Below are 27,935 nucleotides of genomic sequence, written 5' to 3'. Positions count from 1 at the left end.
TTTTCTTTTTTGAAGATCAAGGCTAAGACGAGGGAATATGTAAACCAGATGAATCTTCCACATACTGTGCAAATGAGATAATTTAAAGAAACAAGATGTTGGTTTATATTATTATGTTTATAACTTTTTTTATTTTTTTATTTATTTATTTTCTTTGCTGTATTTCCGTTCTTGTCCCTGGCATGTAACGTCAGGTGCATGAAGTTAGGTCAGGTGGAAAATTAGAAAAGGGAGAAGTTTTGTATATATAGTCAACAACTTTTATATAGGATATTATTGTTTAAGTTTTCTGCTGTCCAGGTGCGGTCATAACCATAAAAGTATGGAAACTTGTTCTGGTTCTGCTTACTGGGATAGTGTGCGGGATGTTTAGAATCTTTATTATTGCTTTAGCGGATAATTTACCATTAGATAAATCAGTTATTCTGTTTATTTTTCTAGTTCTCGGTGGGATATAAGTGAATACTTCAAAGATAGTCATAGACTTATTCATCACTGGAGGGTTCATAACCCAACTGATAGACCAAATACTTTCCAATCTGGGGTTCATCAAACATTTTTACGTATTGATTATTTGATGGTCTTCACTTTGTTGATTTCCAGAGTAAGTTATTCTCAGATTGGGAGTATTTTAATCTTGGATCATGCTCTTGTTTTGCTAACTTTGAAGGTTCGTCTGATGTGACCACACATAGGTCTTGGAGGTTCCCAGCACACTTGGCTCAGTCAGAGGATTTTAGAGAATATCTCAACCACAAATGGATGAAATTTATAGACGATAGCTTGGACCATTGGAATGACACAGTGTTATTTTGGGAGACCTCCAAGATGGTACTAAGTGGTCACATCGTTGTGTACTTGGCTAAGCAGAAAAGAGAATTTCAAGCTAAATATGATCTTCTGGATGGAGCTGTAAATGTTACATTTGATGCCTATATTAGGTCCCCATCGGTCTCTTCTTTTGATTTACGACCAGATGGTTGTAGAAATAAGGAGAAGCAAAACAAATCCTTATCTGAGATAAAATATATCAAAAAATTACTTAAATAAAAAAAAAAAAATAAGGGTTACAAAATATAACTTATATATCCCTTGTGTTTTAAACTCCCATTGTCCCATAGATTGTAAGCCTGCAAGCAGGGCCCTCTTACCTATCTGTATGTATTACCCAGTATTGTTTTATTAATGTTTGTTCCCAATTGTAAAGAGCTACAGAATTTGCTGGCGCTATTTATATAAATGTTGTTGATGATGATGATATATCTAATGATACGAACTTCTTATATCAACAATAGTTTATACATCTCCTGTAGTGCACATATAGGGGAAAAAAGTTGTAAACTGGGCTAGTTCTTCAGATAATCAAGAGACCATTCCGTAGTTTCCAAAATATGATTGTATCATTTAAATTCCATACAGCGATAGCACAGCCTCCTTAAGACCACAATGTGGATTAGCTGCCACGATCACTCATATCATATAAAAGTCCAAAGACTTAAGACTTTGATATGGCAGCTAATCAAAATTGTAGATTTAAGGAGGTTATTTATCTATCCCTGGGGCCTGATGGTCTAAATGGGGAATACTACTAAATTCTGTCCTAAAAGCGCTGTATTGGGAATTGTGACGCTTTCTCATGTAATGAGGGGTAGCGGAAAGTTACGTTTGATTATTTCTGCTGCAGCTCAAAAGTATGTTCTGCAAATGTGGTCACAGGAACAACCACAATCCTTAGAAATTTTTCATGCAAAATTGCTTTTTGCATTTAGAAGTGATGAGCTTCAGTCCTTTCTTGTTTTAAAGTGTAGGAAAGATTTATTGATTTGATGCCTAGTACAGAAAAATCACAAATGTTTCATGGTTCAAACTCACAAGTTGTTATGGAAAAAGAATGATCCCCCAATTCAAATACCAAATGATTGGGAAACTACTTTAAATAGAGGCTCCTTAGAGCCGGTATAGACTCTATTTGGATAGATTGACCGCACCTGGAAGCTGTATTATTAAAATCTATGATAAAGAAATTATAACATAAAATATATATGATTAAAATTCATGCTTTTAGCTACATTTTTGGAAACCACAAAAGCTTATAATCCTTTTTACTAGCGGGGGTGTAGGGATCTGTTTCCTCTTTATACTGAAATGCGATGTACAAAGGAGCTCTCAGGACCGTATGAGGGACGTTCCCTGTGTGTAATGTGGCAGAAACATGGACTGATTGGGGGTATTAGCTGACATGACCCCTTACCCCACACAATGTACCCAGGGGCATCTGTCCTAAGAACATCAGAAATAAATAACTGATGAATAATTCAGTCTCCACAACGGCTCTGAGGTCTCTCTCTGCTGTTTACAGTTCTCTGAAACATCTTTCATTAAAATATAAATGGAAAGTTCCTGGGCTGCGGGTGTTGTCCAGAGAAGGACCAGAGTCATCAATTCAGGGGAAACGTTATATGCTAAACTATTATCATAAGAAAGGTGAAACTGTAGTGATTACAGAGCACCAGCAGGGGGCAGCAGGAGCCAGGGGGGAATAAACCAAAACAAACATTGGTTCAGTTACAGACTCTCAGGTCCAGCATTATTCTGCAATCACTGAATAGAGAAATGAACGGTTTTATTTTAAAGTTTGTTTTTTTGCTTTTTTACAAAGTTTCTCTCATACATTATAGCTCTGTTATATCATTATAACTTCATTATAACATCATAACGTCTGTTCCAAAATAAAAGTAGAAGTGCCTCCTATATAACACACAGGACCACATCCATGATTGTATTATTATTATTATCATTATTATTATTATTATGGACACAACAATACACAGCTCCGTATGATAAGATAATAATCTGAGCTCTCACGTCTCCTTCTCTTCTCGCTACAATACACCTTGGGCAGATTTTATTTATGTTTTCTATGTTGTTGCAACAATGTTGCTGAATTCTGCAAAACAGTTTAACTTTAAGTAGAGAAGCCGATACATTTATATGGTTTTATCAATCATATGGGAGACCAGTTATAAACACAGATCATCTTACTCACAATTGGGTGATATAAATAACAAATATTAAATTGACATTTATTTTAACCCTAATTTAGTTGCAGATTTACACCCATTAGATGGAGCTGGATTACTGCTTGTTCTGCTGAAATAACATGAAATATCTGTAACAGTAAATGAACAATTTATCCAGTAGCCAAATTATCATGAAAATGGCAGAACAGTTACCAGTCTGGGACATAGAATAAAGTGAGTATGACGCCAGTAGTGTAGAATATATGGCGTGATCCCCAGGTAGAGAGCACGTATACACGTCATACAGGTTACCGCAGTGGTTCCCAAACTTTTGCAGTTCGCGGCTCCCTTAGAGTCTCCAAATTTTTTCAAGGCACCCCTACAAAATAATTACTGAGCAGTCCTGTTTTAGAAGTAGTTGGGTCAAAAAATTGTAATAAGTATTTAGGTCACGACAGAAATACTTATTTAGTTGTATGCAAAAATGCCCCTCTGCATCCGGACACTCTGCCCCCTTTGCATCCAGGCACACTGCCCTCTCTCACGTTGCCCCCTCTGCCCTCTGTCCCCTCCTCTGCCCTCTTTCACGCTGTCCCCCTCCTCTGCCCTGTGTCACCCTCCTCTGCCCTCTCTCACGCTGTCACCCTCCTCTGCCCTCTCTCACGCTGTCACCCTCCTCTGCCCTCTGTCACGCTGTCCCCCTCCTCTGCCATATGTCCACCTCCTCTGCTCTCTGTCCCCCTCCTCTGCTCTCTGTCCCCCTCCTCTGGTCTCTGTCCCCCTCCTCTGCCATCTGACCCCCTCCTCTGCAAACTGTCCCCCTCCTCTGCTCTCTGTCCCCCTCCTCTGCCATCTGCCCTCCTCCTCTGCTCTCTGTCCCCCTCCTCTGCCATCTGCCCTCCTCCTCTGCTCTCTGTCCCCCTCCTCTGCTCTCTGTCCCCCTTCTCTGCCATCTGCCCTCCTCCTCTGCTCTCTGTCCCCCTCCTCTGGTCTCTGTCCCCCTCCTCTGCTCTCTGTCCCCCTTCTCTGCCATCTGCCCTCCTCCTCAGCTCTCTGTCCCCCTCCTCTGCTATCTGTTCCCCTCCTCTGCCATTTGTCCCCCTCCTCTGCTCTCTCTTCCCCTCCTCTGCCATCTGACCCCCACCTCTGCCCCGCGCCAGGCGCCAGCTATAGAAAAAAGAAAGCAAACAGAAACTTACCAATCCGCACGGCGCTAGGACCCTGCAGCCTCCTCTCTCGCGCAGCTGTCACTGACGTCGATATTCAGTGACAGCTGCGGGAGAGAGAAGGCTGCAGGGTCCTAGCGCCGCGCGGATTGGTAAGTTTCTGTTTGCTTTCTTTTTTCTATGGCTGGCCCGTGGTACCCCAGTGACAGAGCCGCGGCACCCCTGGGAGCCGCGGCGCACACTTTGGGAACCGCCGGGTTACCGCAACCACAACACCCATCATTCAGTCCATATCTTCCCAGTGATCATTCTCAAACATCTATTTATTACCTGTGTAGTGGAAAAACAATGTCATTACATGACTTACTAACCTATCTACTTCTGACCTTGTGATGTATCACATGATTAAAGAAAGACAGTAGTTGTTTTTCTCACATTATCTGCTCTCTCTATTCACTAAAATGGAACATTGATGTAGAAAAATAACCAAGTCTGCTGGAAAACAATATTTATTTACAAAATGAAAAGCATAAACACAAAAAAAAAGAACAAGTAAATACAAAAATTTAATTTCACCCCCTGGGACTCGGAGGGACGTCAAGTGCCAGTAAGGACTAAAGTGATAACACTTGGCGTTAAAAGTGGCTTTGTCTAATTGCCGAACATATCAATACCCCATGGGCCTGTACCCAGTAAGAGATGTGCTACTGTGTACCATGGACTGGCCATATACACCTTGGGGTATCATGTAACCGGGGTGCCTGGAATATACCGGGACATCAAACACCGATTTGTTAGGAGGGAAATCAATGGACGTAGCTTTAATTTCAGCCGGTAGCTGTGGGAGGGGTATTTGTGGATGTAGGCTGGAGGAGAAAGCTTCTCTCACCTCTGGGTAGGGGGCGCTAGTGTAAGGAGGGGGCATGTAGTTATAGTGAGAAAATGATGGGAAGTTGGGGTACAGCATGAGAGGGTGGATACTAGGAGGGGCCACCACATTGGGGGGAACACATTTGGAATAAGATGTAGGTAGATTAAAGAGAATCGTTGGGAAAGAAGCAGGTGGGTCCACAGGTGGAGGCTGAGCTGGTGCTGGAGACTGAGCTGGTGCTACAGGCTGGAGTGATGCTGGAGGCTGAGCTGGTGCTGGAGGCTGGAGAGGTGCTCGAGGTTGGAGTGATGCTGGAGGCTGGAGAGGAGCTGGAGGCTGGAGAGGAGCTGGAGGCTGGAGTGATGCTGGAGGCTGGAGTGATGCTGGAGGCTGGAGTAATACTGGAGGTTGGAGTAATGCTGGAGGCTGGAGAGGAGCTGTAGAGATCCCGGAGGCTGGAGTGATGCTGGAGGCTGTAGAGATCCCAGGGGCTGGAGTGATGCTGGAGGCTGGAGAGATGCTGGAGGCTGGAGTGATGCTTGAAGCTGGAGAGGAGCTGGAGGCTGGAGAGGAGCTGGAGGCTGGAGTGATCCTGGAGGCTGGAGTAATGCTGGAGGCTGGAGTGATCCTGGAGGCTGGAGTGATGCTGGAGGCTGGAGAGATGCTGGAGGTTGAAGCTCTGGATAAGCTTTGATGGGAGTGCAATCTGCTTGTAGATGAATGTGAAAGGAATTTAGGGACGGGAACGGCAACCCGTGGATAATGTAAGGGGACAGGTCATGTGGATAGCTGTATTGCCGGGTAACAGACGTGTTCTGAAGCCTCATGGCCTCTGCAGGAATCTGAGTAATGTCCACAGTCCAGTAGTTCCCTTTAGCCTGAGGTTTCAGTGGATCTTTCAGAACCTGTGAGAGAAACAAAAGTTCTAATTTTAAAAAGGGAATAAACTGGAGATATTTGTCCTCAAGACTATCTTATGATTACAAAACATGTTACAACCTCCCATAAATATTAAAAATAGGAAAAGTACAGTCATATCATCATCATCATGTCACACAATAAGAGAGACTGGAATCAGTGAGATAGATATGAGATCAGATTCTCTCTAATAACTGTGACTGTTGTACATTAAAACAATTTACTAAAATTCTAAAAAAAACTTCGGTTTCTGAGCATAAGATAAATCATACAATAAAATGTGTATTTCTTTTTAAGAAAAAAAACATCATAATTCAGTTATATTTCAGTATGTAGAGTAGAATAAATAATTACATATTATTACATTACAACCACTAAATATTCCACCACGTCCTCACCTTATTAAAGCATCCATTGGAAGATAGGTTGTGTCTGACAGAGTCCTTCCATCCTTGATAATTTCCTCTAAAGAAGGGGAACACGGTGCTGATATAGTCCAGAATCTGGGGGAACAGCAAAGGAACATTTAGATATTTGTCACACGCTATAATGGGAGATTGTTACCCACAGAATCCCAGCTACCCCAAACCCCCATTCTGTCCCCCAAATCCTGAGCTATCTGAGCTCTAGAGGGTCTGATAAGAATTGTCTCCAAATTACTATGGATATGAAGGGTTATTACAGGTATCTTCTTTCTCAGAATTTGCTGCTTTCCAAATTTGATGTGTTAAATATCTCAAAATACATTCCACTTACATGATGATTACATGATGTGATGGGGGGCATACAGTATTGGGGGTCTCAGTGATATATAAGTGATAGATCAACTCACTCCTGAGATTCTGTATCTGATCCCCTCTCCCCTAAATCTTATCCACCTGATACCACATTTCATAAGGACCCTCTAACTCCCAATGTTCTTGGTCAATCAGCTGCTCTTACCTGGGAGAGTTTGAGCTTCCTTTCAGGGGAACCGCTGATGACCATGGCGATCATGGCCAGGTAGGAGTAGGGGGGCTTGGCATAGCGCTGGTAATTCTTCTTCTTTGCGGACCCCTTTTCCTTTTTCTTGAGCTTCTCTGTGGGGTCCGGTTCACGTAGGATCTTATTCCCCTCTCCGGGGCAGTTATCCTCCAGAGGAAAGCGTTCCATGCTTGGAAGGTCAAGGCCTGGCATATAGGTGGGATCCCAGGGATGGAAATTGAACGCCATGTCTTACCAATGTCCTCTGACCTCAGGTGGGTCACTGTCTGCTGTGATACTGGGACCAGGGGGTGTGTAAATAGCACAGGTCACCCCACCTAAAGCTTTCTTATGTAAATGCCCCATCAACAGAGGTAGTGCTGGGAACCTTTGACTATAGAAAGACTTTCCCTGCATGTAAACAACTATACACAGCTAAAGACATCAAGTATGAATACTTGGGCGTGATCCACCTGTGAAATAGGTATTGTTATGTATATATTATGTATATAGTGTGTATATACTGTGTGTATACTGTGTTTATACTGTGTGTATACCACTCACTTGTTGTGTACAAGTCACTGTTATACTCAACCCTCACACTGAGATACAACTAATAATACACGGTAAATATATATGATTTATATATCCCACTATATATATATATATATATATATATATATATATATATATAAATATATAAAACTATCCATAGATGTGCCAGAGAGGATGTGCAGGCAGTAAGCCTAGCCTGAGGAGCTTACTGTCAGTGGAACACTGTCTCAGTTTGTATGTATACAGATGACGACTGGTACTAATGAGATATATGTTTATGCTCTTTATGATTTGTATATATGAAAACATTTTAATCACCAATTGAACCTGTAGTTCCCAACTATTTGAGGACCATAAATGTCAGTGTGGAATTGTTCTAGAACCTAAAAAATAAAAAAGATTATATTATATATCTGGTCATCAGGGGATCGCAAAATATAGATTACAGGATTCAACTTTATTATAATATTTTTCTTAATGGGTGTAAAGTGACCAAATAAATATGAAAGTGTCAGTACATCCAGGTAAGGGTGAGGATAGTACTGGGCAATGGGACATTAGTGGATGCTGGGATATTAGTGGGCTCTGGGACATTAGTGGGCGTTGGTGCAATAGTGGACGTTGGGATATTAGTGGACGATGGGACATTAGTGGGCTCTGGGACATTAGTGGGCGCTGGGACATTAGTGGGCTCTGGGACATTAGTGGGCGCTGGGATATTAGTGGGCTCTGGGACATTACTGGATGCTGGGATATTAGTGGGCGCTGGGACATTAGTGGGCTCTGGGATATTAGTGGGTGCTGGGACATTAGTGGGCGCTGGGACATTAGTGTGCTCTGGGACATTTAGTGGATGCTGGGATATTAGTGAGCTCTGGGACATTAGTGGGTGCTGGGACATTGGTGGGCGCTGGGATATTAGGGGGCTCTTGGACATTAGAGAGCGATGGGACATTAGTGGGCCCTTGGACATTAGTGGGCGCTGGAACACTAGAGAGCGATGGGACATTAGTGGGCTCTGGGACATTAGTGGGCGCTGGGACATTAGGGGACGCTGGGATATTAGTGGGCTCTGGGACATTAGTGGGTGCTGGGACATTAGTGGGCTCTGGGACATTAGTGGGCGCTGGAACATTAGAGAGTGATGGGACATTAGTAGTCTCTGGTACATTAGTGGACGATGGGAAATTAGTGGGTGCTGGGACATTAGTGGGCTCTGGGACATTAGTGGGCGCTGGGACACTAATGAGCTTTGGGACATTAGTGGACGCTGGGACATTAGTGGTAGCTGGGACATTAGTTGGTGCTGGGACATTAAAGGGCGCTGGGACATTAGTGGGCGCTGGGACATCAGTGGGTGCTGGGACATTAGTGCACCCTGGGACATTAGTGGACGTTGGGACATTAGTGGATGCTGGGACATTAGTGGGTGTTGGGACATTAGCGGGCTGTGGGACATTAGTGGACGGTGGGACATTAGTGGACGCTGGGACATTAATGGGCTCTGGGACATTAGTGGCTGCAAGATAAGTTCTGTGCTTTCCTAGATCAAAGATCTAAATAATAAGTTTATCACTTAACCTGTTTAATTGCACCAACTATGAGCAATAATGTGCCAATATTACCACCATTCCTGTGATTACCATCACTGCCCTCTAATACCAGTGACTGTAAAGCTCCAGATATTGTATCACATCATAGCCCCCGGCTACAGCTTGTTTACAGTCACTTACACATGAGAGACCCTTGTACTAACTCATCAGGACCCTTATGTTCCAGTGATCTCCCTCCGCAGGGGCTGATCACACCTGACATATACATACTGCCCCAGGGTAGTGTAGTGGTCATCCCAGAACATGTAGAACATTGGATATAAACACATTATAGATTATATTATGTATAAATATTGTAACATTGCTGAGGGGATAATATTTACTATAAAAAGCAGAAATATCTGGATTTGGATACAAATAAAAGATGATACATTGTATTTATAAGAAGATACATTACACACGTATCAACTTTACACTTATTCATCATTACTGAGCTGAGCTTATTTCATTTAGACATTTTACCAGAAACTACCGACAATACAGAAAACCACGCTACCAGCAGCAGACTTCCATGTTGCCAACAATAGGACCATGAGTGAATGGAGTCGTGGTTGTTAAGGACAGGTATCCTGCAGATCTGTGTAGCCGACCTTCAGTACCTGCAGGGAGAAGCCTATGGGGATGTATGTGAGTGTTAGACAATCTGACAGCTGCTGGGATAAGGACAGGGAAGGCAAGAAAGGATTTTCTTGCCGACTCCGTCACTAAATCTGCCCAGAGTTTAGCTCGCAGTAAGTGAACGTTTGTTGTGTGGACATATAATACAGCACACTGTATAAGAATTTTATACATATCATCCTGAGACTGAGATATAAAACCAGACTTTCTCTGGGATAAAAGTGGTGTTGCTGGTGGTGGACCCAGGACTGAGGATAACTCTGTCTAAAAAAGAACAAGCTGCTGTAGGAAGCGTTTGGTTGTGTCCTCACTTGATTGTCCTTGTGAGCCTCTTAAGTGTCCTCTGGAGTCCTCTGGTTGGTGCATGTCTGGCCTATAAATCTGACGATCTTATATAATACCATACAGACCTATATGTAATCCAGTTTATTTCAATGCAGTTTAATACAGCTTAGTATTGGATTCATGACTGATTGATATTGAATGGGTTCTATATTGACACTAATATTGTTACTGCTTTTATTTTTGCAATTTAGACTGAAATAGATGGATACAGGCTACAGACCATGGGCCTGATTCATTAAGGATCTCAAATGAAGAGGATACTCATTTCAGTCTCCTGGACAAAACCATGTTACAATGGAAGGGGTGCAAATAAGTGTTCTGTTTTACACATAAGTTAAATACTGACAGTTTTTTCATTTAACACACAAATATTTGATAGCTTATTTGTACACTGAAATTTAAAGTTGATATTTGTGTGCTACATGAAAAAACAGTCAGTATTTAACTTATGTGTAAAACAGAACACTTATTTGCACCCCTTCCATTGTAACATGGTTTTGTCCAGGAGACTGAAATGAGAATCCTCTTCATTTGAGAACCTTAATGAATCAGGCCCCATAGGAAGAATAGAAGGCCTGTTTGTGCATGTGATATGCTGCTCTTGCTGGAGTGGAGATAGACCTGCGTATCGCACTGACCCTTGGATTAGATTCGCATTGGAGCTGACTGGTGTCTGCACCTCTACGTCACAGTGTTTTTGTTTTTTGTTTTTTTCTCTCTCTCTTTTATTATTACATCTATATATATATATATATATAATGTGTGCATGGTGAGAAATTGAGATCCTGAATTATATTCAACTTCGATCTTTAAATGTGCCAAATCAGACAAGGAGGAATTGTGGAAATTCATCAAAGAAATTTGCAAACTTTGAAAATCTTGGAAATAGAAAATCTTGGAGTTATACCTTTATAAAGTCCCATGTTTATGTGATCTAATGGATTAATTATTAACTTGTCAGAAGATGCCACTAATTTAGAGTAACTCAGATGTATGTTAAATGTTTCGCTAAGTTACATCAGAGTATAGGTGTTATTATTTGCTGTTATTTGTAGTGATCTGCGAGCAGTGGAAGACCAGAGGTCACCATTTAACTCTGCAATCATAGTGCATTTTATTTGAATTATAACTGCACCCAATTACATCTAATTGCATCTAACTGAAGAACTGCACCTGAAATGCTGCATGAACAGTTGTGCAAATAAACTGTGCAAATGTCCTATTGGGTCGGTGGATGGAGATGATCTCGATTTGAGTGTCTAAAGTGTTTGAAAGCTAGTTACTGTTAGGTTGACGGTCTGATCACCAACCCACAGAACTAGATGGCGGAGGTCTTCACCTATAGCAGCCGCCTTTCCCTTAGAGCTTTATATGCTCACCGGTACTCAGATGCCCCCAGGACTTAGCTCCAGGCGTAGTGTGAGTTGGTAATACAGGCCTGTAGCGACAGGCCAGGAGGCTGGATTAAAGGCCGCGGATAGTCAGATGGTAGCCGAGGTCACGTGTCACAGACAAGCAGGATAGTCAGTAAACACACCAAGGGTCAGGGTCACGGGCAAACAGGCAGAGTCCAAAGTCCAGGCAGGGGTCATAAACAGAAAATCTGACAGGCAGAGTATCCACAGGACAGGATCCAACAACTGATAGCAGGTCAGCAAACTGGGTCAGAAGCGCTATAACCGGCAGGGAGGCTAAGCCCACCCTGCCTTACATACTTAGACCAACCAATCAGGGCTCATCCCTGAAAATACACAGAGGCCAGTTTTAATTAGCCATTAATCAGCCCACAGGCTGGGGAGGAATCAGCGCCTGAGCCTGGCTGCAATATTTGCTGGGGTGCGCTGTACAGAGAACTCAGCATCCGGCCGTTGCCTTGCCAACGGTCGGACCAACTGGAGGAAGTGACGTCCCAGTCGTTAAGGAGACGGGCAAGACACCAGGCGGGGTAAGAGATAAGTCACGGTGGTGCCCGTGGCCGCCCCGGCTCCTAACAGTACCCCCCCCCCTTGAGGAGGGGTTAAAGAACCCCGACATCCCGGCTTCCTAGGAAACTGTTTGAAGAATTTATGGATAAGTTCTTTTTTTGCATGAAGGCTTCTTCGCCATGATCACGCGGCTCCTAACAGTTACATCCTGATATATCTTGTTTCAATTGCAAATGAGGATCAATTTTTAATTCGATATAGAGCAGAAGTTGAAGTGACATTGTATTACTGAATATTATCATTATCGGCATTGTATTTCAGAGGACTAAAGATAGTCTATACCTATCTGGTTAGAGAGGAGAAGAGAATGAGAGGAAGGAGAAGGGAAAGAAAGGGAAAAGGGGGAATAGAAAGGAAAAAGAGAAAGTTGAACATAGATAGGTTATGAGGAAGTATCCTGGGGGGAGAGGTGGGATCTAAACACTCTACTGCTAAATCTCAGGTTACTCCTATCTCCTCTCCTCTCCTCCTACACCTAAATCTCCTAGACATCCTTTGGAAGTTTTCATGGCTACAGTCACCTCCGACCCTTAGATTTCTTTTGCAGCTGCAGAAATGGATAAAGAATTGTGACTTATATTAATGCCTTTGATTGTTCAGAAATTAGATGACACATAATACTGTTGCTATGGCACAAATTGAATCTAAATATATTAAATCTTTATAAACTAGAGTTAGTGATATTGATGATTGTAATGAGGCTCTACAGGTGGGAACCTCTTCTCAGACTAATACAATTAAGAAGTTTGCTGAAAAACTAGATGATCTTGAAAATCATTTTAGACGTAATATTCTTTGTTAGAATGTTATCCCTGAAATGGTGAAAGGAAGTGATGTGATAAAATGTTTTCAATCTGAGTTAATTGAGGCTTTAGGTGCCTCATCCGATGTTAAGATTACAATTGAGAGAGCTCTTAGAATGGGTCCTAAACGTGGAGTCGCCCCAGACCAGTTATTGCTGAGTTTCTTAATTATAGAGAGAAGGAAATTATTTTACATTCTTTTCACAGGGTTAAATCTTTCATAATAAGGGGGTCAATAATCCTGATATTTCAGGACTTTCTTTCGGAAAATCAGATTGATTTTGCTTTATTATATTCCGCTAAATTGTGAATCACTAATAATGGACAACATTTTTTTTTTTGAAGATCAAGGCTAAGACGAGGGAATGTGTAAACCAGATGAATCTTCCACATACTGTGCAAATGAGATAATTTAAAGAAAAAAGATGTTGGTTTATATTATTATGTTTATAACATTTTTTATTTTTTAAAAAAAAAAATAAATTCTGGTGTATTTCTGTTCTTGTCCCTGGCATATAACGTCAGGTTCATGAAGTTAGGTGGAAAATTGGAAAAGGGAGAAGTTTTGTATATATAGTCCACAACTTTTAGATAGGATATTATTGTTATAAGTTTTCTGCTCTCCAGGTGCGGTCATAACCATAAAGGTATGGAAACTTGTTCTGGTTCTGCTTACTGGGACAGTGTGCGGGATGTTTAGAATCTTTATTATTGCTGTAGACCCCCTGAGGGTGGGTATTGAGCTTATATGATGTTGGAGTCTAAATTCAATATTGTCTCCAGAAATGTGGGAGGATTAAATTTCCCGCTTAAGTGGAAAAAAGTCTGGGACATTACTGGGCGCTGGGACATTACTGGGCGCTGGGACATTGGAGTGCTCCGGACATTACTGGGCGCTGGGACATTACTGGGCGCTGGGACATTACTGGGTGCTGGGACATTGGAGTGCTCAGGACATTACTGGGTGCTGGGACATTACTGGGCGCTGGGACATTACTGGGTGCTGGGACATTACTGGGCGCTGGGACATTACTGGGCGCTGGGACATTACTGGGCGCTGGGACATTGGAGTGCTCCGGACATTACTGGGCGCTGGGACATTACTGGGCGCTGAGACATTACTGGGTGCTGGGACATTACTGGGCGCTGGGACATTACTGGGCGCTGGGACATTACTGGGCGCTGGGACATTACTGGGCGCTGGGACATTGGAGTGCTCAGGACATTACTGGGTGCTGGGACATTACTGGGCGCTGGGACATTACTGGGCGCTGGGACATTACTGGGCGCTGGGACATTACTGGGCGCTGGGACATTACTGGGTGCTGGGACATTGGAGTGCTCCGGACATTACTGGGCGCTGGGACATTACTGGGCGCTGAGACATTACTGGGTGCTGGGACATTACTGGGCGCTGGGACATTACTGGGTGCTGGGACATTACTGGGTGCTGGGACATTGGAGTGCCCCGGACATTACTGGGCGCTGGGACATTACTGGGCGCTGGGACATTACGGGGCTCTTGGACATTACTGGGCACTTGGACATTGGAGTGCTCCGGACATTAGAGTTTATCCAGGAGACACATTGGAACTGTCCTCAGGGGATGACTTTAAAAACTTCATGGATTCAAGATTCTATCTCTGTCCCTTATCTACCAAAAAAGCATTGCGTTACTTTATTTTTGAATAAAAGATTGCGTGGTATTATTGAGGATATGTTAATTGATGTTGAGATATTCTTTTGTATTTGTTAATTAAGGTAGGAACATTTTACATTTTTGAACATTTATGCTCCCACTTTGCCTAATCATAGTTTCTTTTTTACTAATCTGTTTGGATTTATGCTTCAAAGAGATTTTCCTAATCGTATTGTGGGAGGAGACTTTAATATGGCAGATAATCCACGATTAGACAAATCAGTTATTCTGTTTATTTTTCTAGTTCTGGGTGGGATATAAGTGAATACTTCAAAGATAGTCATAGACTTATTCATCACTGGAGGGTTCATAACCCAACTGATAGACCAAATACTTTCCAATCTGGGGTTCATCAAACATTTTTACGTATTGATTATTTGATGTCTTCACTTTGTTGATTTCCAGAGTAAGTTATTCTCAGATTGGGAGTATTTTAATCTTGGATCATGCTCCTGTTTTGCTATCTTTGAAGGTTCGTCTGATGTGACCACACATAGGTCTTGGAGGTTCCCAGCACACTTGGCTCAGTCAGAGGATTTTAGAGAATATCTCAACCACAAATGGATGAAATTTATAGAGGATAACTTGGACCATTGGAATGACACAGTGTTATTTTGGGAGACCTCCAAGACGGTACTAAGTGGTCACATCGTTGTGTACTTGGCTAAGCAGAAAAGAGAATTTCAAGCTAAATATGATCTTCTGGATGGAGCTGTAAATGTTACATTTGATGCCTATATTAGGTCCCCATCGGTCTCTTCTTTTGATTTCTATATGAAAGAATGTCAGCTCTTGGAAGATTTATTGGCCTCTGATGTGAAGTCTAGACCAGATGGTTGTAGAAATAAGGAGAAGCAAAACAAATCCTTATCTGAGATAAAATATATCAAAAAATTACTTAAATAAAAAAATAAATAAGGGTTACAAAATATAACCCATATATCCCTTGTGTTTTAAACTCCCATTGTCCCATAGATTGTAAGCTTGTGAGCAGGGCCCTCTTACCTCTCTGTATGTATTACCCAGTATTGTTTTATTAATGTTTGTTCCCAATTGTAAAGCGCTACAGAATTTGCTGGCGCTATTTATATAAATGATGATGATGATGATATAATGATCTGAACTTCTTATATCAACAATAGTTTATACATCTCCTGTAGTGCACATATAGGGGAAAAAAAGTTTTAAACTGGGCTAGTTCTTCAGATAATCAAGAGACCATTCCGTAGTTTCCAAAATATGATCGTATCATTTAAATTCCATACAGCGATAGCACAGCCTCCTTAAGACCACAATGTTGATTAGCTGCCACGATCACTCATATCATATAAAAGTCCAAAGACTTAAGACTTTGATATGGCAGCTAATCAACATTGTAGATTTAAGGAGGTTATTTATCTATCCCTGAGGCCTGATGGTCTTAATGGGGAATACTACTAAATTTTGTCCTAAAAGCGCTATATTGGGAATTGTGACGCTCTCTCATGTAATGAGGGGTAGCGGAAAGTTACGTTTGATTATTTCTGCTGCAGCTCAAAAGTATGTTCTACAAATGTGGTCACAGGAACAACCACAATCCCTGGAAATTTTTCATGCAAAATTGCTTTTTGCATTTAGAAGTGATGAGCTTCAGTCCTTTCTTGTTTTAAAGTGTAGGAAAGATTTATTGATTTGATGCCTAGTACAGAAAAATCACAAATGTTTCATGGTTCAAACTCACAAGTTGTTATGGAAAAAGAATGATCCCCAAAATCAAATACCAAATGATTGGGAAACGACTTTAAATAGAGGATCCTTAGAGCCGGTATAGACTCTGTTTGGATAGATTGACCGCACCTTCAAGCTGTATTATTAAAATCTATGATAAAGAAATTATAACATAAAATATATATGATTACAATTCATGCTTTTAGCTGCATTTTTGGAAACCACAAAAGCTTACAATCCTTTTTACTAGCGGGGGTGTAGGGATCTGTTTCCTCTTTATACTGAAATGCGATGTACAGAGGAGCTCTCAGGACCGTATGAGGGACGTTCCCTGTGTGTAATGTGGCAGAAACATGGACTGATTGGGGGTATTAGATAGCTGACATGACCCCTTACCCCACATAATGTACCCAGGGGCATCTGTCCTAAGAACATCAGAAATAAATAAATGATGAATAATTCAGTCTCCACAACGGCTCTGAGGTCTCTCTCTGCTGTTTACAGTTCTCTGAAACATCTTTCATTAAAATATAAATGGAAAGTTCCTGGGCTGCGGGTGTTGTCCAGAGAAGGACCAGAGTCATCAAATCAGGGGAAACGTTATATGCTAAACTATTATCATAAGAAAGGTGAAACTGTAGTGATTACAGAGCACCAGCAGGGGGCAGCAGGAGCCAGGGGGGGATAAACCAAAACAAACATTGGTTCAGTTACAGACTCTCAGGTCCAGCATTATTCTACAATCACTGAATAGAGAAATGAACGGTTTTATTTTAAAGTTTGTTTTTTTGCTTTTTTACAAAGTTTCTCTCATACATTATAGCTCTGTTATATCATTATAACTTCATTATAACATCATAACGTCTGTTCCAAAATAAAAGTAGAAGTGCCTCCTATATAACACACAGGACCACATCCATGATTGTATTATTATTATTATTATTATTATTATTATGGACACAACAATACACAGCTCCGTATGATAAGATAATAATCTGTGCTCTCATGTCTCCTTCTCTTCTCACTACAATACACCTTGGGCAGATTTTATTTATGTTTTCTATGTTGTTGCAACAATGTTGCTGAATTCTGCAAAACAGTTTAACTTTAAGTAGAGAAGTTGATACATTTATATGGTTTTATGAATCATATGGGAGACCAGTTATAAACACAGATCATCTTACTCACAATTGGGTGATATAAATAACAAATATTAAATTGACATTTATTTTAACCCTAATTTAGTTGCAGATTTACACCCATTAGATGGAGCTGGATTACTGCTTGTTCTGCTGAAATAACATGAAATATCTGTAACAGTAAATGAACAATTTATCCAGTAGCCAAATTATCATGAAAATGGCAGAACAGTTACCAGTCTGGGACATAGAATAAAGTGAGTATGACGCCAGTAGTGTAGAATATATGGCGTGATCCCCAGGTAGAGAGCACGTATACACGTCATACAGGTTACCGCAACCACAACACCATCATTCAGTCCATAGCTTCCCAGTGATCATTCTCAAACATCTATTTATTACCTGTGTAGTGGAAAAACAATGTCATTACATGACTTACTAACCTATCTACTTCTGACCTTGTGATGTATCACATGATTAAGGAAAGACAGTAGTTGTTTTTCTCACATTTATCTGCTCTCTCTATTCACTACAATGGAACATTGATGTAGAAAAATAACCAAGTCTGCTGGAAAACAATATTTATTTACAAAATGAAAAGCATAAACACAAAAAAAAGAACAAGTAAATACAAAAATTTTATTCCACCCCCCTAGGACTCGGAGGGACGTCAAGTGCCAGTAAGGACTAAAGTGATAACACTTGGCGTTAAAAGTGGCTTTGTCTAATTGCCGAACATATCAATACCCCATGGGCCTGTACCCAGTAAGAGATGTGCTACTGTGTACCATGGACTGGCCATATACACCTTGGGGTATCATGTAACCGGGGTGCCTGGAATATACCGGGACATCAAACACTGATTTGTTAGGAGGGAAATCAATGGAAGCAGCCTTAATTTCAGCCGGTCGCTGTGGGAGGGGCATTTGTGGATGTAGACTGGAGGAGAAAGCTTCTCTCACCTCTGGGTAGGGGGCGCTAGTGTAAGGAGGGTGCATGTAGTTATAGTGAGAAAATGATGGGAAGTTGGGGTACAGCATGAGAGGGTGGATACTAGGAGGGGCCACCACATTGGGGGGAACACATTTGGAATAAGATGTAGGTAGATTAAAGAGAATCGTTTGGAAAGAAGCAGGTGGGTCAACAGGTGGAGGCTGAGCTGGTGCTGGAGGCTGAGCTGGTGCTGGAGGCTGAGCTGGTGCTGGAGACTGAGCTGGTGCTACAGGCTGGAGTAATGCTGGAGGCTGGAGTGATGCTGGAGGCTGGAGTGACGCTGGAGGCTGGAGTAATGCTGGAGCCTGGAGAGGTGCTGGAGGCTGGAGTGATGCTGGAGGTTGGAGTGATGCTGGAGGTTGAGGCTCTGGATAAGCTCTGATGGGAGTGTCTTCTGTTTGTAGATGAATGTGATAGGAATTTAGGGACGGGAACGGCAACCCGTGGATAATGTAAGGGGACAGGTCATGTGGATAGCTGTATTGCCGGGTAACAGATGTGTTCTGAAGCCTCATGGCCTCTGCAGGAATCTGAGTAATGTCCACAGTCCAGTAGTTCCCTTTAGCCTGAGGTTTCAGTGGATCTTTCAGAACCTGTGAGAGAAACAAAAGTTCTAATTTTAAAAAGGGAATAAACTGGAGATATTTGTCCTCAAGACTATCTTATGATTACAAAACATGTTACAACCTCCCATAAATATTAAAAATAGGAAAAGTACAGTCATATCATCATCATCATCATGTCACACAATAAGAGAGACTGAAATCAATGAGACAGGTATTAGATCAGATTCTCTGTAATAAATGTGACTCTTGTACATTATAACAATTTACTAAAATACTAAAAAAGCTTCAGGCTCCTGAGCATAAGATAAATCATACAATAAAATGTGTATTTCTCTTTAAGAAAATAAAGATCATAATTCAGTTATATTTCAGTATGTAGAGTAGAATAAATAATTACATATTATTACATTACAACCACTAAATATTCCACCACGTCCTCACCTTATTAAAGCATCCATTGGAAGATAGATTGTGTCTGACAGAGTCCTTCCATCCTTGATAATTTCCTCTAAAGAAGGGGAACACGGTGCTGATATAGTCCAGAATCTGGGGGAACAGCAAAGGAACATTCAGATATTTGTCACACCCTATAATGGGAGATTGTTACCCACAGAATCCTATCTACCTCAAACCCCCATTCTGTCCCCCAAATCCTGAGCTGTCTGAGCTCTAGAGGGTCTGATAAGAATTGTCTCCAAATTACTATGGATATGAAGGGTTATTACAGGTATCTTCTTTTTCAGAATTTGTTGGTTTCCAAATTTGATGTGTGAAATATCTCAAAATACATTCCACTTACATTATGATTACATGATGTGATGGGGGCATACAGTATTGGGGGTCTCAGTGATATAATAGTGATAGTTCAACTCACTCCTGAGATTCTGTATCTGATCCCCTCTCCCCTAAATCTTATCCACCTGATACCACATTTCATAAGGACCCTCTAGCTCCCAATGTTCTTGGTCAATCAGCTGCTCTTACCTGGGAGAGTTTGAGCCTCCTTTCGGGGGAACCCCTGATGACCATGGCGATCATGGCCAGGTAGGAGTAGGGGGGCTTGGCATAGCGCTGGTAATTCTTCTTCTTCGCGGACCCTTTTTCCTTTTTCTTGAGCACCTCTGTGGGGTCCGGTTCCCGTAGGACCTTATTCCCCTCTCCGGGGCAGTTATCCTCCAGAGGAAAGCTTTCCATGCTTGGAAGGTCAAGGCCTGGCATATAGCTGGGATCCCAAGGATGGAAAGTGAACGCCATGTCTTACTAATGTCCTCTGACCTCAGGTGGATCACTGTCTGCTGTGATACTGGGACCAGGGGGTGTGTAAATACCCCACCTAAAGCTTTCTTATGTAAATGCCCCATCAACAGAGGTAGTGCTGGGAACCCCTGACTATAGAAAGACTTTCCCTCCATGTAAACAACTATACACAGCTAAAGACATCAAGTATGAATACTTGGGCGTGATCTACCTGTGAAATAGCTATTGTCATGTATATACTGTGTGTATACTGTGTGTATACCTTTCACTTGTTGTGTACAAGTCGCTGTTATACTCATCCCTCACACTGAGATACAACTAATAATACACAGTAAATATATATGATTTATATATCCCACTATATATATATATAAATATATAAAACTATCCATAGATGTGCCAGAGAGGATGTGCAGGCAGTAAGCCTAGCCTGAGGAGCTTACTGTCAGTGGAACACTGTCGCAGTGTGTATATATACATATGACGACTGGTACTAATGAGATATATGTTTATGCTCTTTATGATTTGTATATATGTGAAAACATTTTAATCACCAATTGAACCTGTAGTTCCAAACTATTTGGGGACCATAAATGTCAGTGTGGAATTGTTCTAGAACCTAAAAAATAAAAAAGATTATATTATATATATGGTCATCAGGGGATCGCAAAATATAGATTACAGGATTCAACTTTATTATAATATTTTTCTTAATGGGTGTAAAGTGACCAAATAAATATGAAAGTGTCAGTATATCCAGGTAAGGGCGAGGATAGTAATGGGCAATGGGACATTGGTAAACGCTGGGATATTAGTGGGCTCTGAGACATTAGTGGGCGTTGGTGCAATAGTGGACGTTGGGATATTAGTGGACGATGGGACATTAGTGGGCTCTGGGACATTATTGGGTGCTGGGATATTAGTGGGCTCTGGGACATTAGTGGGCTCTTGGACATTAGAGAGCGATGGGACATTAGTGGGCTCTTGGACATTAGTGGGCGCTGGGACATTAGAGAGCGATGGGACTTTAGTGGGCTCTGGGACATTAGTGGGGGCTGGGACATTAGGGGACTCTGGGATATTAGTGGGCTCTGGGACATTAGTGGGTGCTGGGACATTAGTGGGCTCTGGGACATTAGTGGGTGCTGGGACATTAGTGGGCGCTGGGATATTAGTGGGCTCTTGGACATTAGAGAGTTATGGGACATTAGTGGGCTCTTGGACATTAGTGGGCGCTAGGACATTAGGGGACTCTGGGACATTAGTGGGCGCTGGGATATTAGTGGGCTCTTGGACATTAGAGAGCGATGGGACTTTAGTGGGCTCTGGGACATTAGTGGGCGCTGGGACATTAGGGGACTCTGGGATATTAGTGGGCTCTGGGACATTAGTGGGTGCTGGGACATTAGTGGGCTCTGGGACATTAGTGGGTGCTGGGACATTTGTGGGCGCTGGGATATTAGTGGGCTCTTGGACATTAGAGAGCAATGGTACATTAGTGGGCTCTTGGACATAAGTGGGTGCTGGGACATTAGAGAGCGATGGGACATTAGTGGGCTCTGAGACATTAGTGGGCGCTGGGACATTAGGGGACGCTGGGATATTAGTGGGCTCTGGGACATTAGTGGGTGCTGGGACATTAGTGGGCTCTGGGACATTAGTGGGCGCTGGGACATTAGAGAGCGATGGGACATTAGTGGGCGCTGGGACATTAGTGGGCTCTGGGACATTAGTGGATGCTGGGATATTAGTGGGCTCTGGGACATTAGTGAGCGCTGGGACATTAGTGGGCTCTTTGACATTAGTGGGTGCTGGGACATTAGAGAGCGATGGGACATTAGTGGGCTCTGGGACATTAGTCGGCGCTGGGACATTAGGGGACGCTGGGATATTAGTGGGCTCTGGGACATTAGTGGGTGCTGGGACATTAGTGGGCTCTGTAACATTAGTGGGCGCTGGGACATTAGAGAGCGATGGGACATTAGTGGGCTCTGGGACATTAGTGGGCTCTGGGATATTAGTGAGCGCTGGGACATTAGTGGGCTCTTTGACATTAGTGGGTGTTGGGACATTAGCGGGCTGTGGGACATTAGTGTGTGCTGGGACATTAAAGGGCGCTGGGACTTTAGTGGGCTCTGGGACATTAGTGGGCTCTGGGACATTAGAGAGCGATGGGACATTAGTGGACTCTGGGACATTAGTGGGCGCTGGGACATTAGAGAGCAATGGAACATTAGTGGGCTCTGGGACATTAGTGGGTGCTTGTACATTAGGGAGCAATGGGACACTAGTGGGCGATGTGACACTAGTGGAAACTCAGACACTAGTGAATGCTGGGACATTAGTGGATGCTGGGACATTAGTGGACACTGGGACATTAGTGGGCGCTGGGACATTAGTGGGTGCTGGGACATTAGTGGACACTGGAACATTATTGGACACTGGGATATAAGTGGATGCTGGGACATTAGTGGGTGCTGGGACAATAGTGGATGCTGGGACAATAGTGGATGCTGGGACATTAGTGGATGCTGGGACAATAGTGGATGCTGGGACATTAGTGGGTGCTGGTACATTAAGGCGCGCTGGTAAAATAGTGGGCTCTGTAATATTAGTGGGCGCTGTGACACTAGTGGGCACTCAGACACTAGTGGATGCTGGGACATTAGTGGGCGCTGAGATATTAGAGGATATTAGATAAAGTCTGAGCTTTCCTAGATCAAAGATCTTACTGTCATTAAATTCATCATTTAACCTGTTTAATTGCACCAACTATGAGCAATAATGTGCCAATATTACCACCACTCCTGTGATTACCATCACTGCCCTCTAATACCAGTGACTGTATAGCTCCAGATATTGTATCACATCATAGCCCCCGGCTACAGCTTGTGTACAGTCATTTACACATGAGAGACCCCTGTACTAACTCATCAGGACCCTTATGTTCCAGTGATCTCCCTCCGCAGGGGCTGATCACACCTGACATATACATACTGCCCCAGGGTAGTGTAGTGGTCATCCCAGAACATGTAGAACATTGGATATAAACACATTATAGATTATATTATGTATAAATATTGTCACATGACTGAGGGGATAATATTTACTATAAAAAGCAGAAATATCTGGATTTGGATACAAATATAAGATGATACATTGTATTTATAAGAAGATACATTACACTTGTATCAAGTTTACACTTATTCATCATCACTGAGCTGAGTTTATTTCATTTAGTCATTTTACCCGAAATACTAAATTAGCAGAGAAATGTAACATAATTCCACTCATCTCCTTGACAAAGACCGTGAGACGGTCGAAACGCGTCGGGCTGATAAGACTGGCATCTGAACGTGTGTTGAGTGCTATAGCAGTTACCTGTTTAAGTCATTAAGGCGGAAGAGTTATCCCGGGTACTTGTAACATCTGACTTCTGCTCGTTATGCACTAAGAACTCGTTTTCCGGTAGGAGCAACCACACACTATTTTTATTGTATGTAATTTTTTAATAAAGTGTTTTAGTTTTTTAAAACGATATAACGCTAGATTTTTTTCTACTTTGCTCCTTCTTCATGACCATCGAATTTCGTTGTTGGAGAGTATCATATTGGGATCGATTCTGAAAATCTTGATACCGAGAGGAGCCCCACATACCACCACGGGCTGGCGATACGTCATATCCGGTATCCAGGGTGCTATTTGCGTTCCATCGTGCACGCTTGCTGGTCCACATTGCTTCCGCTTTGAGTGGTGCAGTGGAGTCGATTCTGGGGATTTTGATGCCGAGGAGAGCCCTTCAGATATCCTACATACTTATATTATCTACGATCTGGTAGGAATTCATTTATACCATTTCCACGGAGGTGATAGGAAGGTGTTTTACATTTTGAAGAACTGTATTTGCATCATGGAATTTGTCACCCCTTACAATTCATAAGAGTGGAACTTTGCATTATGGATATGTCTGATACTTAATGTTATTTCTCTGTATTGTGATCTATGAGTACCTTTATGCGCTGAATGTCCTGATTTCCATTGCTATCATTTCACACAAGTAATATGGATTCCAGTAATATCACATAATGACATTCACGCTATTCCCTCCGTATTATTAATATGTCTGTTACTCTTAGTGTGTGAGATAAGAAGCTATCCTCTCTCTCATGGGCTTCTGGGTAGGTGTTCCTATTGACGGACGCACCTTTACAAGATCCCGGCACTCGACGATTACCAGGGCTCCCAAAATTCCAGGCGGACGGCGTCTTACCTTGCATTTACCTCTGCAATCATAGAACAGTTGTGCAAATAAACTGTGCAAATGTCCTATTGGTCCAGTGGATGGAGATAATGTCGACTTGAGTTTCTAAAGTGTTTGAAAGACAACAGTTAGTTGCATCCTGATATATCTTGTTGCAATTGCAATTGAGAATCAATTTCTAATTCGACATAGAGCAGAAGTTGAAGTGACATTGTATTACTGAATATTATCATTATCGTCATTGTATTTCAGGGGACTAAAGATAGTCTATACCTATCTGGTTAGAGAGGAGAAGAGAATGAGAGGAAGGAGAAGGGAAAGAAAGGGAAAAGGGGGAATAGAAAGGAAAAAGAGAAAGTTGAACATAGATAGGTTATGAGGAAGTATCCTGGGGGGAGAGGTGGGATCTAAACACTCTACTGCTAAATCTCAGGTTACTCCTATCTCCTCTCCTCTCCTCCTACACCTAAATCTCCTAGACATCCTGGAAGTTTTCATGGCTACAGTCACCTCCAACCCTTAGATTTCTTCTACAGCTGCAGAAATGGATAAAGAATTGTGACTTATATTAATGCCTTTGATTGTTCAGAAATTAGATGACACATAATACTGTTGCTATGGCAAAAATTGAATCTAAAGCTAAATATATTAAATCTTTGGAGACCAGAGTTAGTGATATTGATGATTGTAATGAGGCTCTACAGGTGGGAACCTCTTCTCAGACTAATACAATTAAGAAGTTTGCTGAAAAACTAGATGATCTTGAAAATCATTTTAGACGTAATATTCTTTGTTAGATTGTTATCCCTGAAATGGTGAAAGGAAGTGATCTGATAAAATGTTTTCAATCTGAGTTAATTGAGGCTTTAGGTGCCTCATCCGATGTTAAGATTATAATTGAGAGAGCTCTTAGAATGGGTCCTGAACGTGGAGTCGCCCCAGACCAGTTATTGCTGAGTTTCTTAATTATAGAGAGAAGGAAATTATTCTACATTCTTTTCACAGGGTTAAATCTTTTATAATAAGGAGGTCAATAATCCTGATATTTCAGGACTTTCTTTCGGAAAATCAGATTGATTTTGCTTTATTATATCCCGCTAAATTGTGAATCACTAATAATGGACAACATATTTTTTTTGAAGATCAAGGCTAAGGCGAGGGAATGTGTAAACCAGATGATTTTCCACATACTGTGCAAATGAGATAATTTAAAGAAACAAGATGTTGGTTTATATTATTATGTTTATAACATTTTTAATTTTTTTTTATTTTTTTTTTCTTTGGTGTATTTCCGTTCTTGTCCCTGGCATGTAACGTCAGGTGCATGAAGTTAGGTCAGGTGGAAAATTAGAAAAGGGAGAAGTTTAGTATATATAGTCCACAACTTTAACATAGGATATTATTGTTATAAGTTTTCTGCTCTCCAGGTGTGGTCATAACCATAAAGGTATGGAAACTTGTTCTGGTTCTGCTTACTGGCACAGTGTGCGGGATGTTTAGAATCTTTATTATTGCTTTAAACCCCCCGAGGGTGGGTATTGGATCATTGAGAGATATTATGATAAAATTGAGCTTATATGATGTTGGAGTCTAAATTCAATATTGTAGCCAGAAATGTGGGAGGATTAAATACCCGGCTTAAGCGGAAAAAGTCTGGGACATTACTGGGTGCTGGGACATTACTGGGCGCTGGGACATTACTGGGCGCTGGGACATTACTGGGCGCTGGGACATTACTGGGTGCTGGGACATTACTGGGCGCTGGGACATTACTGGGCGCTGGGACATTACTGGGCGCTTGGACATTGGAGTGCTCCGGACATTAGAGTTTATCCAGGAGACGCATTGGAACTGTCCTCAGGGGATGACTTTAAAAACTTCATGGATTCAAGATTGTATCTCTGTCCCTTATCTACCAAAAAAGCATTGTGTTACGTTATTTTTGAATAAAAGATTGCGTGGTATTATTGAGGATATGTTAATTGATGTTGAGATATTCTTTTGTATTTGTTAATTAAGGGGGGAACATTTTACATTTTTGAACATTTTTGAACATTTATGCTCCTACTTTGCCTAAACGTAGTTTCTTTTTTACTAATCTGTTTGGATTTATGCTTCAAAGAGATTTTCCTAATCGTATTGTGGGAGGAGACTTTAATACGGAGGATAATTCACCATTAGATAAATCAGTTATTCTGTTTATTTTTCTAGTTCTGGGTGGGATATAAGTGAATACTTCAAAGATAGTCATAGACTTATTCATCACTGGAGGGTTCATAACCCAACTGATAGACCAAATACTTTCCAATCTGGGGTTCATCAAACATTATGTATTGATTATTTGATGTCTCCAATTTGTTGATTTCCAGAGTAAGTTATTCTCAGATTGGGAGTATTTTAATCTTGGATCATGCTCCTGTTTTGCTATCTTTGAAGGTTCGTCTGATGTGACCACACATAGGTCTTGGAGGTTCCCAGCACACTTGGCTCAGTCAGATGATTTTAGAGAATATCTCAACCACAAATGGATGAAATTTATAGAGGATAACTTGGACCATTGGAATGACACAGTGTTATTTTGGGAGACCTCCAAGACGGTACTAAGTGGTCACATCGTTGTGTACTTGGCTAAGCAGAAAAGAGAATTTCAAGCGAAATATGATCTTCTGGATAGAGCTGTAAATGTTACATTTGATGCCTATATTAGGTCCCCATCGGTCTCTTCTTTTGATTTCTATATGAAAGAATGTCACCTCTTGGAAGATTTATTGGCCTCTGATGTGAAGTCTAGACCAGATGGTTGTAGAAATAAGAAGCAAAACAAATCCTTATCTGAGATAAAATATATCAAAAAATTACTTAAATAAAAAAAAAATAAGGGTTACAAAATATAACCCATATATCCCTTGTGCTTTAAACTCCCATTGTCCCATAGATTGTAAGCTTGTGAGCGGGGCCCTCTTACCTATCTGTATGTATTACCCAGTATTGTTTTATTAATGTTTGTTCCCAATTGTAAAGCGCTACAGAATTTGCTGGCGCTATTTATATAAATGTTGATGATGATGATGATGATGATAATGATGATGATTCATCTAATGATCCGAACTTCTTATATCACCAATAATTTATACATCTCCTGTAGTGCACATATATGGGAAAAAAGTTTTAAACCGGGCTAGTTCTTCAGATAATCAAGAGACCATTTCGTAGTTTCCAAAATATGATCGTATCATTTAAATTCCATACAGCGATAGCACAGCCTCCTTATGACCACAATGTGGATTAGCTGCCACGATCACTCATATCATATAAAAGTCCAAAGACTTAAGACTTTGATATGGCAGCTAATCAACATTGTAGATTTAAGGAGGTTATTTATCTATCCCTGAGGCCTGATGGTCTAAATGGGGAATACTACTAAATTCTGTCCTAAAAGGGCTGTATTGGGAATTG

The 27,935-nt window shown here is 41.5% G+C and overlaps 2 protein-coding genes across 2 annotated transcripts; both read right to left on the bottom strand.

The window, feature by feature from the left end:
- Window positions 1-4,853: 4,853 nt before the first annotated feature.
- On the bottom strand, window positions 4,854-7,187 carry LOC142157956 (forkhead activin signal transducer 3-like). Its single transcript, XM_075211457.1, has 4 exons — window positions 6,918-7,187; window positions 6,374-6,478; window positions 5,743-5,962; window positions 4,854-5,275 (listed from the first exon to the last, which is right to left on the bottom strand). The coding sequence occupies exons 1-4, from the start codon at window positions 7,185-7,187 to the stop codon at window positions 4,854-4,856; spliced, it is 1,017 nt and encodes a 338-aa protein (XP_075067558.1).
- A 1,133-nt stretch (window positions 7,188-8,320) lies between these two features.
- LOC142157955 (forkhead activin signal transducer 3-like) lies at window positions 8,321-20,215 on the bottom strand. Its single transcript, XM_075211456.1, has 5 exons — window positions 19,946-20,215; window positions 19,403-19,507; window positions 18,744-18,988; window positions 18,211-18,545; window positions 8,321-9,036 (listed from the first exon to the last, which is right to left on the bottom strand). Exons 1-5 carry the CDS (start codon window positions 20,213-20,215, stop codon window positions 8,321-8,323), a joined length of 1,671 nt encoding a protein of 556 aa, XP_075067557.1.
- Window positions 20,216-27,935: the final 7,720 nt, after the last annotated feature.

Source organism: Mixophyes fleayi, chromosome 5, assembly GCF_038048845.1.
Source record: "Mixophyes fleayi isolate aMixFle1 chromosome 5, aMixFle1.hap1, whole genome shotgun sequence".
NCBI lineage: Eukaryota > Metazoa > Chordata > Amphibia > Anura > Limnodynastidae > Mixophyes > Mixophyes fleayi.
The sequence above is the reverse complement of the archived record's forward strand: the minus strand, read 5'-3'. Positions and strand labels throughout refer to the sequence as shown.